This window comes from Nothobranchius furzeri, chromosome 15 (assembly GCF_043380555.1).
Source record: "Nothobranchius furzeri strain GRZ-AD chromosome 15, NfurGRZ-RIMD1, whole genome shotgun sequence".
Classification (NCBI taxonomy): Eukaryota; Metazoa; Chordata; class Actinopteri; order Cyprinodontiformes; family Nothobranchiidae; genus Nothobranchius; species Nothobranchius furzeri.
In genome coordinates, this window is record NC_091755.1 from 28,903,556 (window position 1) to 28,917,363 (window position 13,808).

Consider the following 13,808-nt stretch of genomic DNA (forward strand, 5'->3'; position numbering starts at 1 on the left):
GCATCCATATTTGGAACAGTATTCCATTCATTATAAGAGAATGTCCCACGTTTACCACCTAGTTCAAAACTCAGCTAAAACAGTGGTTAAAATCTCACCACCATTTTACCCACTAAACATTATTTTTTACAACACAAGTTATAAAGGCTCCCAGGCGTCCAAGAAGTTTATCTCTTTTAAGGAAGTATGACCTGCCCAAGCACCAATTTAACTGTCTTTGTCACTGTCAGTTTCCTTTTTTACCCCTTTTTTCTTCTTTTTCTTTTCTTTTTCTTCTTCTACTACTTTTTAACAAAAATAACTTTTAATCTTTGATGTTGTGTGTACACAGCGTTAACTTTATACTTACTTGCTTCATGACTAGATTTTTTATTTGTGTTTGGTAAAATACAACTTGCTCAGGGACAACAGTTGACAATTAGCTCTGGAGCCAACACGGACACATTTACAGAAATGTACATTAACCCCTTAGCCCCGTAGGACAAACCCCCATTGCGTTCATTAAACCTGGAAATTTAAGGGGTTAATGTTTACTGTCCCTGTTGAATAAACAAATAAATAAAATAAATAAATGCATTGAAATGTTGCCTTGGAAACATTTCAGTTAAAACAGTCAGACAGAAATATATCAAAATGAGTTGCTCTAGTTTATTCTTCGATACCAAATCATCAACATTAAAAACTTTATGAGTGACTATGGTTACGGCAAACATTTCCAGCTGTGTTCATCGCTTGTTAGTGTCCCCGGGAAACATCTGCAGCCTTTTTCCTATTGCTAAATGTGTTGTGAAATGGGTAAAGAGGATTTCCGAATTCACTCATTGTTGCCAAACATCTGTGTGTTTTCAGTGTTTGCCATTATTCCAGAAGTTTGTATGTGGCTGCTTCTGCAGCACTGATTTGTTTTAAGGCTTGAACTTTATTGAACAAGGTACAATAATGAAAAACAGCAAAAGTATTCCTTTAACTTAGCCAGTCATACAAAACAATTGGTGGGATGGTGACCACAAAATACACAAAGGTCACTTGCTCCACATCGTCACAAGTGCAGAGACTGTGTGTGTGTGTGTGTGTGTGTGTGTGTGTGTGTGTGTGTGTGTGTGTGTGTGTGTGTGTGTGTGTGTGTGTGTGTGTGTGTGTCTGTGAGTGTGTGTGTGTGTGTGTGTGTGTGTGTGTGTGTGTGTGTGTGTGTGTGTGTGTGTGTGTGTGTGTGTGTGTGTGTGTGTGTGCATGCTCTAGGGCTTCAGTTCCCTCTCATCCTTCTCTTATCTTTCACAACCCACCCCAACTACATCCCCTACTACACAAACATGTACACACACACACACACACACACACCCTTGTCTGCCGCCAGCCGAGTCCCCTGCGGCCTGGCGCAGCAAACAGATCGATACACCGGAGCTTGGCCGCATTAATATCTGTCGCTTCACCCCCACCACCACCCTGGCGCCCACTCAGCTGCTTCAGCACACACACACACACACACACACACACACACACACACACACACACACACACACACACACACACACACACACACACACACACACACACACACACACACACACACACACACACACACACACACACACACAGGCAGCTAAATCACAGCCACACAAAAACACACATCACACCCGTACCGGCGGCGGAAATGGCCCCCTACCTCCCGAGGGATCTGTCTAATTAAAAAAAGGGTGGTGGAGGGTTGGAGGGGTGTGTGTGTGTGTGCGGATTTGTGTGTCTGTTAGTGGAAGAGGGGGGAGTGGATAGATTGAGGCAGGGAGCGAGAGGGAGGAGAGAAAGAGACGGATGGATTTTTCTCTCATTAGAAGCCATGTCTCCTGGTGTGGCCTGGCCCGGCTGATAATGATGAGTCCTCATCTCCTGTGAGGAAGAAAAGGAGGCAGAGGGAAGGAAGAGGTGGAATGAGGCGAGCGTTTGAGGGCAGGAGGTGGAGGCAGAGGGCAGGCAGAGATGGAGGGAGAAGGCATGATTGTGCTGGTGGTGGAGAGGTGTAAAAACACTCTGGACTTGTTGTATGATGTTGCTTCTTTGGCTGTTTGCATGAAAAAACAGTCAAGCTTAGATTCTTTATGCAGATGTTGAAACTTTATTTTTTTGTCTTTTATTTTCTGATGTAGCAGTGTAAATTCTTGTGTCTTCAGAACTTGTCTCATTTTCCTAATTTAACATTGTGTACACAGTTAATTTTCTGAAGTAACTTACATTAGAAAATAATTGATTTAAGGTTGAATCAAACTGGTAGAGTTTTTATGGGGCTTCCATATCCCTCCTATAGAGAAACAGAGTTTACATCCTTTAAGACTGATGAGCTAACAGCTAGTTGTGCACAGCCATGACCAAAGTGGATAGCTGTCTTCTTAATACAGCTCCAATCTCCTATACGTCACAGCAGGTCATGCAGAACTTATTTTATGAAGCTTTACACCATTATAAACCACCACAATAACTGTGTGATGGTGGTGTAAAAACTTATTAAATAATGATGCATCCACTATCATAACGTAAGCGTTTGAAGCTGTTTTAAAACAGCAACAGAACATTTCAGTCTTAGGTGAGCTCAGACTAGCCATTAGCTCATCAGTCCTGTAGAATATAGACCAGGGCTATTCAATTCTGGCCCTCGAGGGCCGGTATCCAGCACGATTTAGTTTTAACCCTGCTTCACACCTGATTTCAATCAGCTGGTGATTAACAGGTTCCTGCAGAGCCTGATGAGCTGCTGCAAAGGTGATTCAACAACTTAATCTTCGGTGTTGGACCAGGGACCTCACTAAAACATGCTGGATACCAGTTCTCGAGGCCCAAACTTGAATAGCCCTGATATAAACTGTATTAAATACAGTAATTATTTTGACCTTTAAGCTGTTATAGCGAATCTGCAAACAAGCTAGGTTTTGAATACAAACACAGTCACGGAACACCCATCCTTTTCCTTGGGTATCTTCCCAGAGATGCTTCTGCTGGAACCGGATGCCCACATTGCTAGAGGATGCGAGAGATTGCTAAACCCCAGTCGACATGTTCTAGGTCCACATGTCTTTTGTTGTCTGTGTGTGGAGGACCCAGGGAAGTGCGGCGGTTCAGTCAGACTGACAACTGATGTTCCAATGGTTGTTTTTGGTCCAAAATGTGTTATTGGTGGAAGTTTTTAGACTAATGTGAGAGAACCACTTTATTAATTTAAAAAAAACTTTTTTTATCTCCACAATATATTTATAGCTGTTGGAACATTATTAAGAGACACAAAAACAGTTAACTTGTTTCCCAGATTTGCTATAGCAGCTGTATATCTCCTATTTCTAATTTCTGAAAGTCTAAATAGTGAACAAGCTTTTTGCTCCTTCATGTTGGCTGTTGCAGATTTTTGTTGATAACTTAAACAGGAGAAAGATAAACGCCTAGTTTGTTTTTCCATCCATCATCTTCATTTTGCTATTTGTGATTGCCCGCTTTGTCTTCCCTCTTTCTTCAGACATGCTGCGTGCTCGTCAGGAGGCGCTGGTTGCAGCAGTCAGGAATTCTGCAGCGTTAGAAGCTCACCTGCCGTCAGCGGGCAGCTCCTCATCATCCAGCCAGAGACGTAAGCAGGGCCTCCCGCAGCACCGAGACGCACATTACACCGACAGGTAAAAACAATCTGCATTTCTGAGCTGTGGCTGTTGTTTGAAACTACATCCATTTCCTGCTTACAGTACCAGCAATGTTCATCATGAACAAAACAACACATCCTCCTCCTCCTCCAGTGGAGCAGAAAGAGTTAATCACCTGTCAGTTTGCATCAGCACATTGTTGCTTTTTATTCTTCTGCTCAGTTTTTACTTCATGAGCCATATCTGATCTCGTGCTGAGCTTTTTCACTGTGCTGCTACTTCATCCTTGTGCGAATGTGTGTATTTCCACATACGTGTCTAAACTAAGGATCCTATAACCTCCTGGCTACCGCTGTGGAGCTGCATGCCTGTTCTTCCTCCCTCCTCTTCCCCCCAGCGCTGGCCCCTGCACCTCCCAAACAAAGCCGGGGGCAGCGGGAGTGGGCGGGTAATTGCTTGTCGATTATTTATGTGGCGCGGGGAGAGGCGGGGGATCGATAATGGGCCGGCGGTGCGGCAGCAGGGGGTGTGTTTGTGTGTGAGTGTGTGTGTGTGTGTGAAGGAGACAGAAAGAGAGAGATTGGTGAGGCGGAAATAAGCAGGAAGCAGAGCGGTCAGGCGCTGTGTGGTGCAGCTCTGGGAGACAGTGGGGGTGTATAAAGTTTTGTGTGTTAAGGCGAGTGGAGGTGGGGGTGTGTGTTTGTTGGTTGGTTCCATTTTTCAAGCTGGCGGTCTCCATGCGTGCTCATTTGTGCGTACTAAATCTGAGTTTGTTTGTGTGAATATGTCTGCTAATGTGTGTGTGTGTGTGTGTGTGTGTGTGTGTGTGTGTGTGTGTGTGTGTGTGTGTGTGTGTGTGTGTGTGTGTGTGTGTGTGTGCGTGTGTGTGAGGCCAGTGGTGCAGTGTGAATGTACTCTGTGAGCTGCGGCTGTTCTCTGACAGAACACTGAGTAATTAGCCACAAAGGACCAAGGAGAGTTAACCAGGCCTCACCATTCATCCATCCATTTCTATCTAACTCTGCCCAGCTCCTGTAAGCTCTCTCTAAGCTCCTTCCTCTCTACATGTATGTTTTGGATGAAAATTAAAAAAGAGTTATGTAGAATATTTTTCTTTACCTGTCCCAGAAGAGAGTTCAAGTAGAAAAGTGCAATAAGGACACAAATTCAGGCAGACGAAAATAACTCATATTTAAGATTAGATGACATCTCAATGGAGCCAATGGTAAGATTTTATCATATTCTGCCTGTTTCTTACTGGGCTACAATTGTTGGCTACTGATTGCAAATTTATGAGAGTTTCAAATGTCTTAAATGCTCACAAGGTTTATCGATTTCTTTGCATATCACAGGGCCGTGCTCTAAAATCTGCACAACAAATGTTGATCCTTTTAGTATTCAGCTTTAAAATGATGCTAACTTGGATGAAACCAGGATTCAGATGTAGGATGTGCAGTTCCCAGTCCTAGTCCTGGGTCAACACCTGAGTTCAAATGTTCACCTGGATAAATGCATTATTGTTTCTGTTAGCTTAATTGTTCTACATTAGCTACTAGGGATATAAGACAATATCGATACACTAAAATATTGCAGTATTTCATGTTATGAGACAGAATCAATTTTTTGAAGCAGTGTTTCAATTTTTTTCCAAACTCTGACTGCTAGGTGACAACAGTTTTTACTGCTTTCATTCTGGCGGAACAACTGTATGTCAGGATGACACTGGATATGTCTTGGAAGTGTCTGGCCTGAGTTTTCCAATCGAATTCAGCCTAAAAATTTGCAAATATCATCTTGCTTTTAATATCACAATTTATCGTATCGTCTCCCCTGTATTGTGATTTACACTCACTGGTCACTTTATTGGGTACACCTGTCCAACTGCTCGTTTACGCTAATGACCGCTCAGCCAATCCCATGGTGGCAACTCAGTGCATTTAGGCATGTTGACATGGTCAAGATGATCCGTTGCATTTCAAACTGAGCTTCAGAATAGGGAAGAAAGGTGATTTAAGTGACTTTGAATATGGCATGATTATTGGTGCCAGACAGGCTGGTCTGACTATTTCAGAAACTGCTGATCTTATGGGATTTTCACGGACAACCATCTCTGAATGCACAACACGTTGAACCTTGAGGCGGATGGGCTAGGGCAGCAGAAGACCACACCGGATTCCACTCCTGTCAACTAAGAACAGGAAACTGAGGCTGAAATTCGCACAGGCTCGTTAAAACTGGACAATAGAAGATCGGAAAAATGTTGCCTGGTCTGATGAGTCTCGATTTCTGCTGCAAAATTCAGATGGCAGGGTCAGAGTTTGGCGTCAACAACATGAAAGCATGGATCCTTCCTGCCTTGTATCAATGGTTCAGGCTGCTGCTGGTGGTGTAATGGTGTGGAGGTCTTTTTCTTGGCACACTTTGGGTCCCTTAGTACTAGCTGATCATTGCAACACCACAGCCTACCTGAGTATTGTTGCTGACCATGTCCATCCCTTTATGACCACAGTTCTGATGGCTACTCCCAGCAGGATAATGCACCATGTCATAAAGCTCAAATAATCTCAGACTGATTCCTTGAACATGACAATGAGTTCACTGTACTCAAACGGCCTCCACAGACACCAGATCTCAATCCCATAGAGCACCTTTGGGATGCAGTGAAACAAGAGATTTGCATCATGGATGTGCAGCTGAAAAATCTGCAGCAACTGCTGATGCTGTCATGTCAATATGGACCAAAATGTTTCCAGTATCTTGTTGAATCTATGCCACGAGGGATTAAGGCAGTTCTGAGGGCAAAAGCAGGTCCAACCCAATAGTAGCAAGGTGTACCCAATAAAGTGGCTGGTGTAACGGCATGAAGGTTCTCTGATTTGTGCCAAAGGTCACATTTGCCCAGCTGGGTCAAGCTGGGTCAAACAGTACTTTGAATCCACAGATTAAACCCAAGGAACCACGATGTCTAGCCAAGACCATAACATCATATCTGTTGTTCCGTCCCAGAAGAAGGACACTTCAAGCCACAATGATAATAATTAGATACTAATTAATAAACTCATTGTTTTTTTACTGTTTAATATAATCATTACAACATGATCACTTGGTTCATTATAAAGGTATCTTAATTACATGAAATGGATTATTATGCTTTGGGTATAATAATTATTAATTATAATGATTATAAAGATGTGTTCAACAGAAGGTCAAGTCACCTTATCCAGCCAACAGAGAGTTCAGATAAACAATAACTGCATCACATGTTTTGTTGACGCATGAGCAAGCTTTCTTCCGGAGAGAGTGGGAGTGGTCTGAGAGTTTTGGTAAAACCTAACCATCACAGATTTCACGTCCAGTTATGAACAAGACATCATCCTGAGGAGCCAGGGACGGCCGCCCTGACCCTCTGCCTGCTGTTCTGTCACGCCGACAAGAATGGCTAAAGAACAAACGAAACAAACCAACTAACGAAGACTCTCCCAGAGTCATTGATTTCTGAAGTTAAGTTAAATACGAGAACGTTCATCTGCCAAACGCTTCATACAGCCATGTACCCAGGACATCTCTGGACCGGACCATCGGACACTTGCGCCTACTCTACCAGCCGAAGTGTCACCTTGGATGAAACCCATCCTCCTGATGTCCGGATCCGCAAAGGGGTCCCTGTTTGGGTGAGGTAGAACACAATAGATGGTGTTTGATGCTGTTTCTCTCAAAATAACTCAGTTATCCGCAAAACATCATTTTCACCCAGAACCTTTCATTCCTCTGAAAGAAACCTGAGAACTCCATTCACGCATCCAAAACTCATCATTCTCAAATTAGTTTTCCATCCAACACAGGTTTGCTTTTAAACAAGTTTAATATCAAAGCTGTTGAGAATTGTCATTAAAATTGCCGTTTCAAATCCTTAGTTTAAAATTGTTAGTAATAAATCTTCTTCATTTTAAACTTGCCTCGTTATTGAAACGAAACACAGAAAAGGGTTGCATTTCCTTTTATCGAATGAAAAGAATCTTACCGAATCTTCTGTTTAATAAATAAACTTTTGCTATTAATTTAAGTATCTTAAATTAATTTTCACCCCATTACACTGGTGAGTGTGTATCATATTGCTATTCTTGCCAATACACACACCACTATTAGTTACCTAAAGTTTTAACTTGTGCCTCTTGTTTATTTAGTTTTGAGGGAAGTGCTTGTCCAGAACATAAATTTATTTGTTTAACCCTCTGGAGGCGGGTGTACCTACCTGGTTACGCCACATACGTATTTCATGAGCATTTTTTAACTCAGAAGTACCCCTGAAGGACTAAGTTGTTCGTCCTTTGATCAAAACTTATTTTGAGCCTGAGAGGGTTAATTGTACTACAGAATTAGCTAAAAAGAAATATGCACAATACTTAGGAAAGTTTTGTTTATCGGACAAAACAGTCAATGTTCATGGAAAATCTTTTTAAAACCGTCAGAAAGTCTGGAAATCTATTGATCAAGACCAGTTTAAAAGATTACAGGAAAGTCTGGTGGCTTGGAAGAAAAATACTTAAAAATGAAAAATGACTCAAGACTTTTGCTCATTGCCATAAAAGACAAACTAAAGGGGCTTAGACAAGGACGAATCCCTAAAGGAGCACAGTAGTCCTTTGACTCTGTGACCATTTCATTTCCAGGCTCGAAGATGCCGCAGTTAAAATTTTCTTCAGAAGTTTAAAATATATATTTTTTAGATCTGGTGATAATTTACAAAAATATGTTGATGTCTTCCTTGCCTCTCATGAAAAGAGCAGACGCCTCAGCTGTATTCACCAGCTTCTACTGGTGGAGAAATGTTTCCAAGCAGGACAATGGTTTTTGGACTCTTTACTTCTTCTTGAAGAAAATCTAAGTGACGAAGCATAACGTTGTCTTTAAGCAGCAGTTTGCATTTGCCTTTGTAGCTCCCGTTTAGGGAAGCCGCTCTTAATGCTTTAACATGACAATGCCCTTGTGTGGGGTCCATAGAAAAATGTTTTCTTCAGCTGCCTTCATAAAAGCTGGCTCCACATGTAAAACAAAGCCCTTCATGGGATGAGTTAAGGATGCTGGAGCCAACAGGTTTAAAAATGAGACACCGAGGAATAAAACAATAGTGTAAAGAGTGTGTATACATCTGAGTATGCAGCAAAGACTGTACAGGCTCTGTATTGAATACTTTTATGAGATAGGGATGAAGAAAAAAATAATGGAAATAACTATTAAGCAAAACAAAAAAGCACCAGTGAAATAAAAGAAAGTAAGTTAGAGATGGAAGCTCTCTCCGTTTTCCCTCTCTAACTCTCCACAGCTCACCTTTCCATCGACCCCTCATCATTGATTATCCGGGGCCCATTAGGGCCCATTGTTAAAAACAAATCATTAGGGCTGCTCGATAGGCTTAGAGCCTGGCGCTCCATTTGTCTGGCCTTAAATGGCACTAAGCTCACCAAACATGTGCAAGGCAAATAAGGGGGAGGATGGAGAAAAAGTGAAGAGGGAGGGTGAGATGCAGGAAGAGAAAAGTATGGAAACATAAAACAGGGATGAGGAAAGTGAAGCAAGAGACGGCAAGGTGACGGAGAGAGATGAACCAACACACCGAGTAAGGAGATGGAAAGAGTGTGCGATAAGGCGAAGGAGGAGGGAGGGGAGGAGGTGCAGGGAGTGACTGAGATAGAGGGAGGGAGAGAGCAAGCGTGGAGGGAGTCTCATCCATTTTAATGAGCTTCCTGTGTAAATGTGTTCCTGCGGAGAGGGAGCCGAAGGCGGCCGCGCGGCGCTCCTAATCCCCCCACGCTTCAGTCATTAAGGGCAGCCCCTACGCACACACACACACACACACACACACACACACACACACACACACACACACACACACACACACACACACACACACATAAACACACCCTGTGCTGTTGCAGCACAGGGCCGCCGTCGCCATTCTGACAAGTCGCCACACACCAGTGAATTCCCCATGAGCCCATGGCCTCACTGCAGGCTCAGACAGACAGAGTCCAGTGATAGACTTCGGTGTGATTATGAGTCCACCTCACATTTGTGAATCTGTCTTCTTTTTCCCCCCACTCTCACAAAAACTAGGTGGATGTTTGTCCCTCATCTTTTTATAGCATGTCAGTGGTTTGCCAACAAAATGCACAGGTAGTGCAAAAAAGAAAACCACACACTCTGAAAGAGACAAGACATGTTGCAAACAAACACACATTCTCAGAGCAAAATGTCTGCCACTTCTTCCTCAAAATTGCCTTGCATGAAAGAAGGGAGAGAGGGAGAGATGGAGGAAGGGAGGGAGAGGAGAGGAGTGTCAGACACACTCTTTCCCTCGCTCTCTTACTCCCCGTGATTAGGCTTAATTATGGTGGCGCAGACGCCTGGCAGCCCCAGTCATGCAGCTTTAATTGACCGTTATTCATCTGTGGGCTAACGCTAAGCATGGCGGTCCAAAGAGAGGGAAAAAAGAGGGAATATCAGAAAGAGATGGAGGGGGGTTGGCGTGCAGGAGCTGTGACGGGGGTGGATGGGAGTTTTTGCGGACGCCGTCACGTAGCCTGTTGGAACTGTGTGTCTCAGGGCTAATTGCTAGCCCTGAGGGATTAGGCCAGGTGATTACACACTGGGCGGTGTAATTACATAAGCAACGGCTAACGGGGTCCAGGCTAGCAGCTCCGGGGTCACGCACCACAGCCCTCACCTAAGATTAATTGGAGCTGCCACTGGAGTGCGAGGCACCGCCGGAGAGAGCGGTTATACGATTAGTATTAACATTTCAGAGGCAATCGATGCACGCACGCACACACACACACACACACACACACACACACACACACACACACACACACACACACACACACACACACACACACCAAACTCCACCCTCTCCCCTAAATCCCGTCTCCCTTCTGTTGCTCCTGTGCCCTCTTCCCTTTCCTCACGGTTTAGAGAGGCGGGAGACACACAGGCGCTGGCTAATTTGAACAGTTTCAAAACAATACTTGTGGTTTCACGCTTCCCAGTGTTGGGTTTGACTTTGTTGTTTTCCTCAGCTTTTTTCCCATGTATGCGTTTGTTCAGTGGCAGGCGCACACAACTGAGCACTGATTGGTGTGATAGCAGCTGAAGCTCCGGAGGACAAAAAGCAGGAATGTGAAGCGGAGAAGTGTTTGTAGGGAGCTGTAGATCAAGTCCAGAAAAGGCTCCGAAGACAGCTGTGGACAGCATCAGCATGCAATCCTGGCTCAAAACGTCACACGCGTTGAGATCTGCAGAGGGTCCCATTGCAAATGCTTCACTTTGTGACAACTTTGTGTGCATCTGTATATCACCACATCCCCTTAAAGACGTGCATGAAGCTGAGAAGCAGGAGGAAGAGAAGAGGGTAAACAGAAGGATAAAAACTGTAAGAAAATATGGTAAAGGTCAAAGACATTACATGGAATTGGGACAAAAATTAAATCAGTGAACAGGTCACAGAAGTAAATGGATGAAAGTGAAGACTGGAAAAAAAGATGGTTAAGACTGAAACTAAAGGGGAAAGGTGAGAGGCACCTTTCTCCCTCAAAGAGGACAAAAGACCAAGCCAATAATGGAGAGGCCTTTTCAGAAGCACAAGTTGCAGGATGCTCCATCTTTTCAGGGAGTGAGAGGGAGAAAGACAGAGAGGGGCGCTAGAAAAGGAGCGAGGAGAGGAGGGATGAGTGTTAATTAGGAGGTCCTTCAGCCCGTGGCCCCGGTCAAGATGCAGGGGCCGTCCCAGCTGTCGGAGCATGACACACTGGCATTGTGCATTCAGCCCTCATTATGTGTGTGAGTCTAGATTTGTGTGTGTGTGTGTGTGTGTGTGTGTGTGTGTGTGTGTGTGTGTGTGTGTGTGTGTGTGTGTGTGTGTGTGAGAGAGAGAGAGAGAGAGAGAGAGAGAGGCTGCAGGGGAAGGAAAGGCTCTAGTCCAGGGTACAGCAATGGCCGGCGGCACTTGCTGCGGCGTGACAAGACTGGCACTGAGGCGACATCGGGGCCTCTGGAGTGCTACTGATAAAAATATACCACATGCACTGGTGTGGTAGAAAACACACACACACACACACACACACAGAGAGAGAAAGAGTGATGTGCTGAGAACAGAAACTCATTGCGAGAAGGGAACTATTTTACTTTATGACTAAACCCAAGTTTAAATCTTCTCTTCCTCAGAGATTTGTCCCATCCTCCACCCCTCCTGTCCCCCCCGACTGCTCCTCACATCGCCTTAGGACCTCACCTGCGGCCTCCATTCCTGGGCATGCCCTCCGCTCTCTGCCAGGCCCCCGGTAAATCTCCAGTAAAGCTTCTCTTCCAGCTGAAATAAAACATGTCACCGCTCTGTTTCATTAGCATTTTCCTCTACTTAATGCAAAGGGTTTTCATAAAAGCAAATCTATCCTAAAAGTTGTCATTAAATAATAGAGAAGAAAAAAGGTCTGATGCTGAAAAATAAAAATAAACAAAGTCATCATGTGAATTTTCTGCTGTAGAATGTAAGTGTGCTTTTTTTTCTAACGTTTTTAAATGGACGTTTAAAAAAGCACAGAATGGAAATACTAAAACAAGCTGCAACTTCTTGATTAAACATTTTCTTTCCACCACTTTTAAACCAATTTAATTGTGAGATGTTATCATTCATTTGGGTGTTTCTTTAACTGACATTTTCTTTGCTCTTCTGCTCTGATTTTTACCAGGTTATGGGTTTCTCCAGCCAGCTCAAGCTGAGATTCTTGCACGGCAACAAGAACTTTTAAGGAAGCAGAACCTAGCCAGGTGTGTTTCTATGTTTTGTATTTCAAAAATGTCTTTAGGTGTTGTGATGTGGATTTAATGTGTGACTGAACTTTAGTTTTACCAGAACATGAAAGTCTTTGTGTGTTTCACTGCTTCAGACTTGAGATGTCAGCGGAGCTGCTGAGACAGAAGGAGTTGGAGAGTCTCCACCAGCAGCAGCAGCAGCAGCGTCTGCTGGGCTCAGACCTGTTGGGAGCTCTGCCTCCTGGCTTGCCCCCCGACCATCCTGCCCTGCGGAGTCTCCATGACATCCCAGAGGGGCATCCCCTTCGTGAGGAGCTGGCTCGACGCTCTAATGCAATGCTGGTGCTTCGCCACGGTGCTGCCACACCCCTCCTAACTGTCAACCAGCAGCAGCAACCAGGAGCGTCCTCCACACCCAAAGATAACCAGGCACAAAGCTCCACGGCTGGGCCCGATCCTGAATCCAGGAGAGGTAATCGCAGGGAAGCCCAAGCACAGATTTGTGTTGGAGATCACAGAGGAGGAAGAGAAGACAGAGACATGGATGTGCATGATGAAGAGATGAAGGACTCAGACAGCGAGACAGAGATGTGTGAGGAGAGGCAAGAGGGTGCCCGGTCCAGCAATAAGTCCAGAGACAGAGAACGAAACAGGGGGAAAGAGACTGGCTGTAAGGGAGGCTGTGAAAGTGCCAAAGAAGCTGGAGAGAGCTCAGACAGGCTGAGCGCTCCTTGTAGTTCAGCAGACACTGACTCACCTAGTCGGCACATTTTCACCCCCGGACTGGGCAAGACTGATCTAAAATACCACCTGCCACCAGGTTTCATGCCGCCGCTGCATGCTCTTCATGCACAGTCGCTGCCATTCGGATTCCCCTACACCAACCCTTACTTTCACGCTGGTGAGCAACTCAAACACACACATGTGACATGTGAAACCCATTAGCGTCGCTCAGTGTGTGTGTGTCTCTAACGTGGAGACCTTTACTTGTTAGGGGTCCTGCCTCTGACCTCAGCGTGACCTACAGGCACACCAGCAACACCAGAGTCACGAGGGCAGAAAGGGGATGGGGGTTGTTTACAGACACGTGGATTTACAGCAGCAGTTCAAAGATTATACATAAAAATTAAAAATCAGTTTTGACTTAAAATATTACAAGAATTTAGCGAGTTTTAACAATTTAGGGGGCAAAAACATCATGCTTCTTCCACTCCACCACCTGACTGTTTTCGAAGAGTCTTTGCCTTTTGATTATGTAAAAAGTACCTGAGAGGAACAAGGACAAGCCAGCGCCCCAACCCAAACTCCTACCTGCATGCACACAATTAAAAGTGAACAATTACAAACTTTATACAGACACAGCACTATGCCTCTTACACAGGGATT

The 13,808-nt window shown here is 44.4% G+C and overlaps 1 protein-coding gene across 5 annotated transcripts in view; it reads left to right on the top strand.

The window, feature by feature from the left end:
* The window catches only part of samd11 (sterile alpha motif domain containing 11), a 52,450-nt gene that overhangs the window by 35,512 nt on the left and 3,130 nt on the right, over positions 1-13,808 (top strand). For all 5 annotated transcript variants that reach the window (XM_015967684.3, XM_015967685.3, XM_070545144.1 and 2 more), the window contains exons 7-10: positions 3,497-3,650; positions 11,835-11,950; positions 12,359-12,437; positions 12,557-13,323. In XM_015967684.3, the coding sequence (XP_015823170.3) occupies positions 3,497-3,650; positions 11,835-11,950; positions 12,359-12,437; positions 12,557-13,323 (1,116 nt within the window). The remainder of the gene's footprint in view (positions 1-3,496; positions 3,651-11,834; positions 11,951-12,358; positions 12,438-12,556; positions 13,324-13,808) is intronic.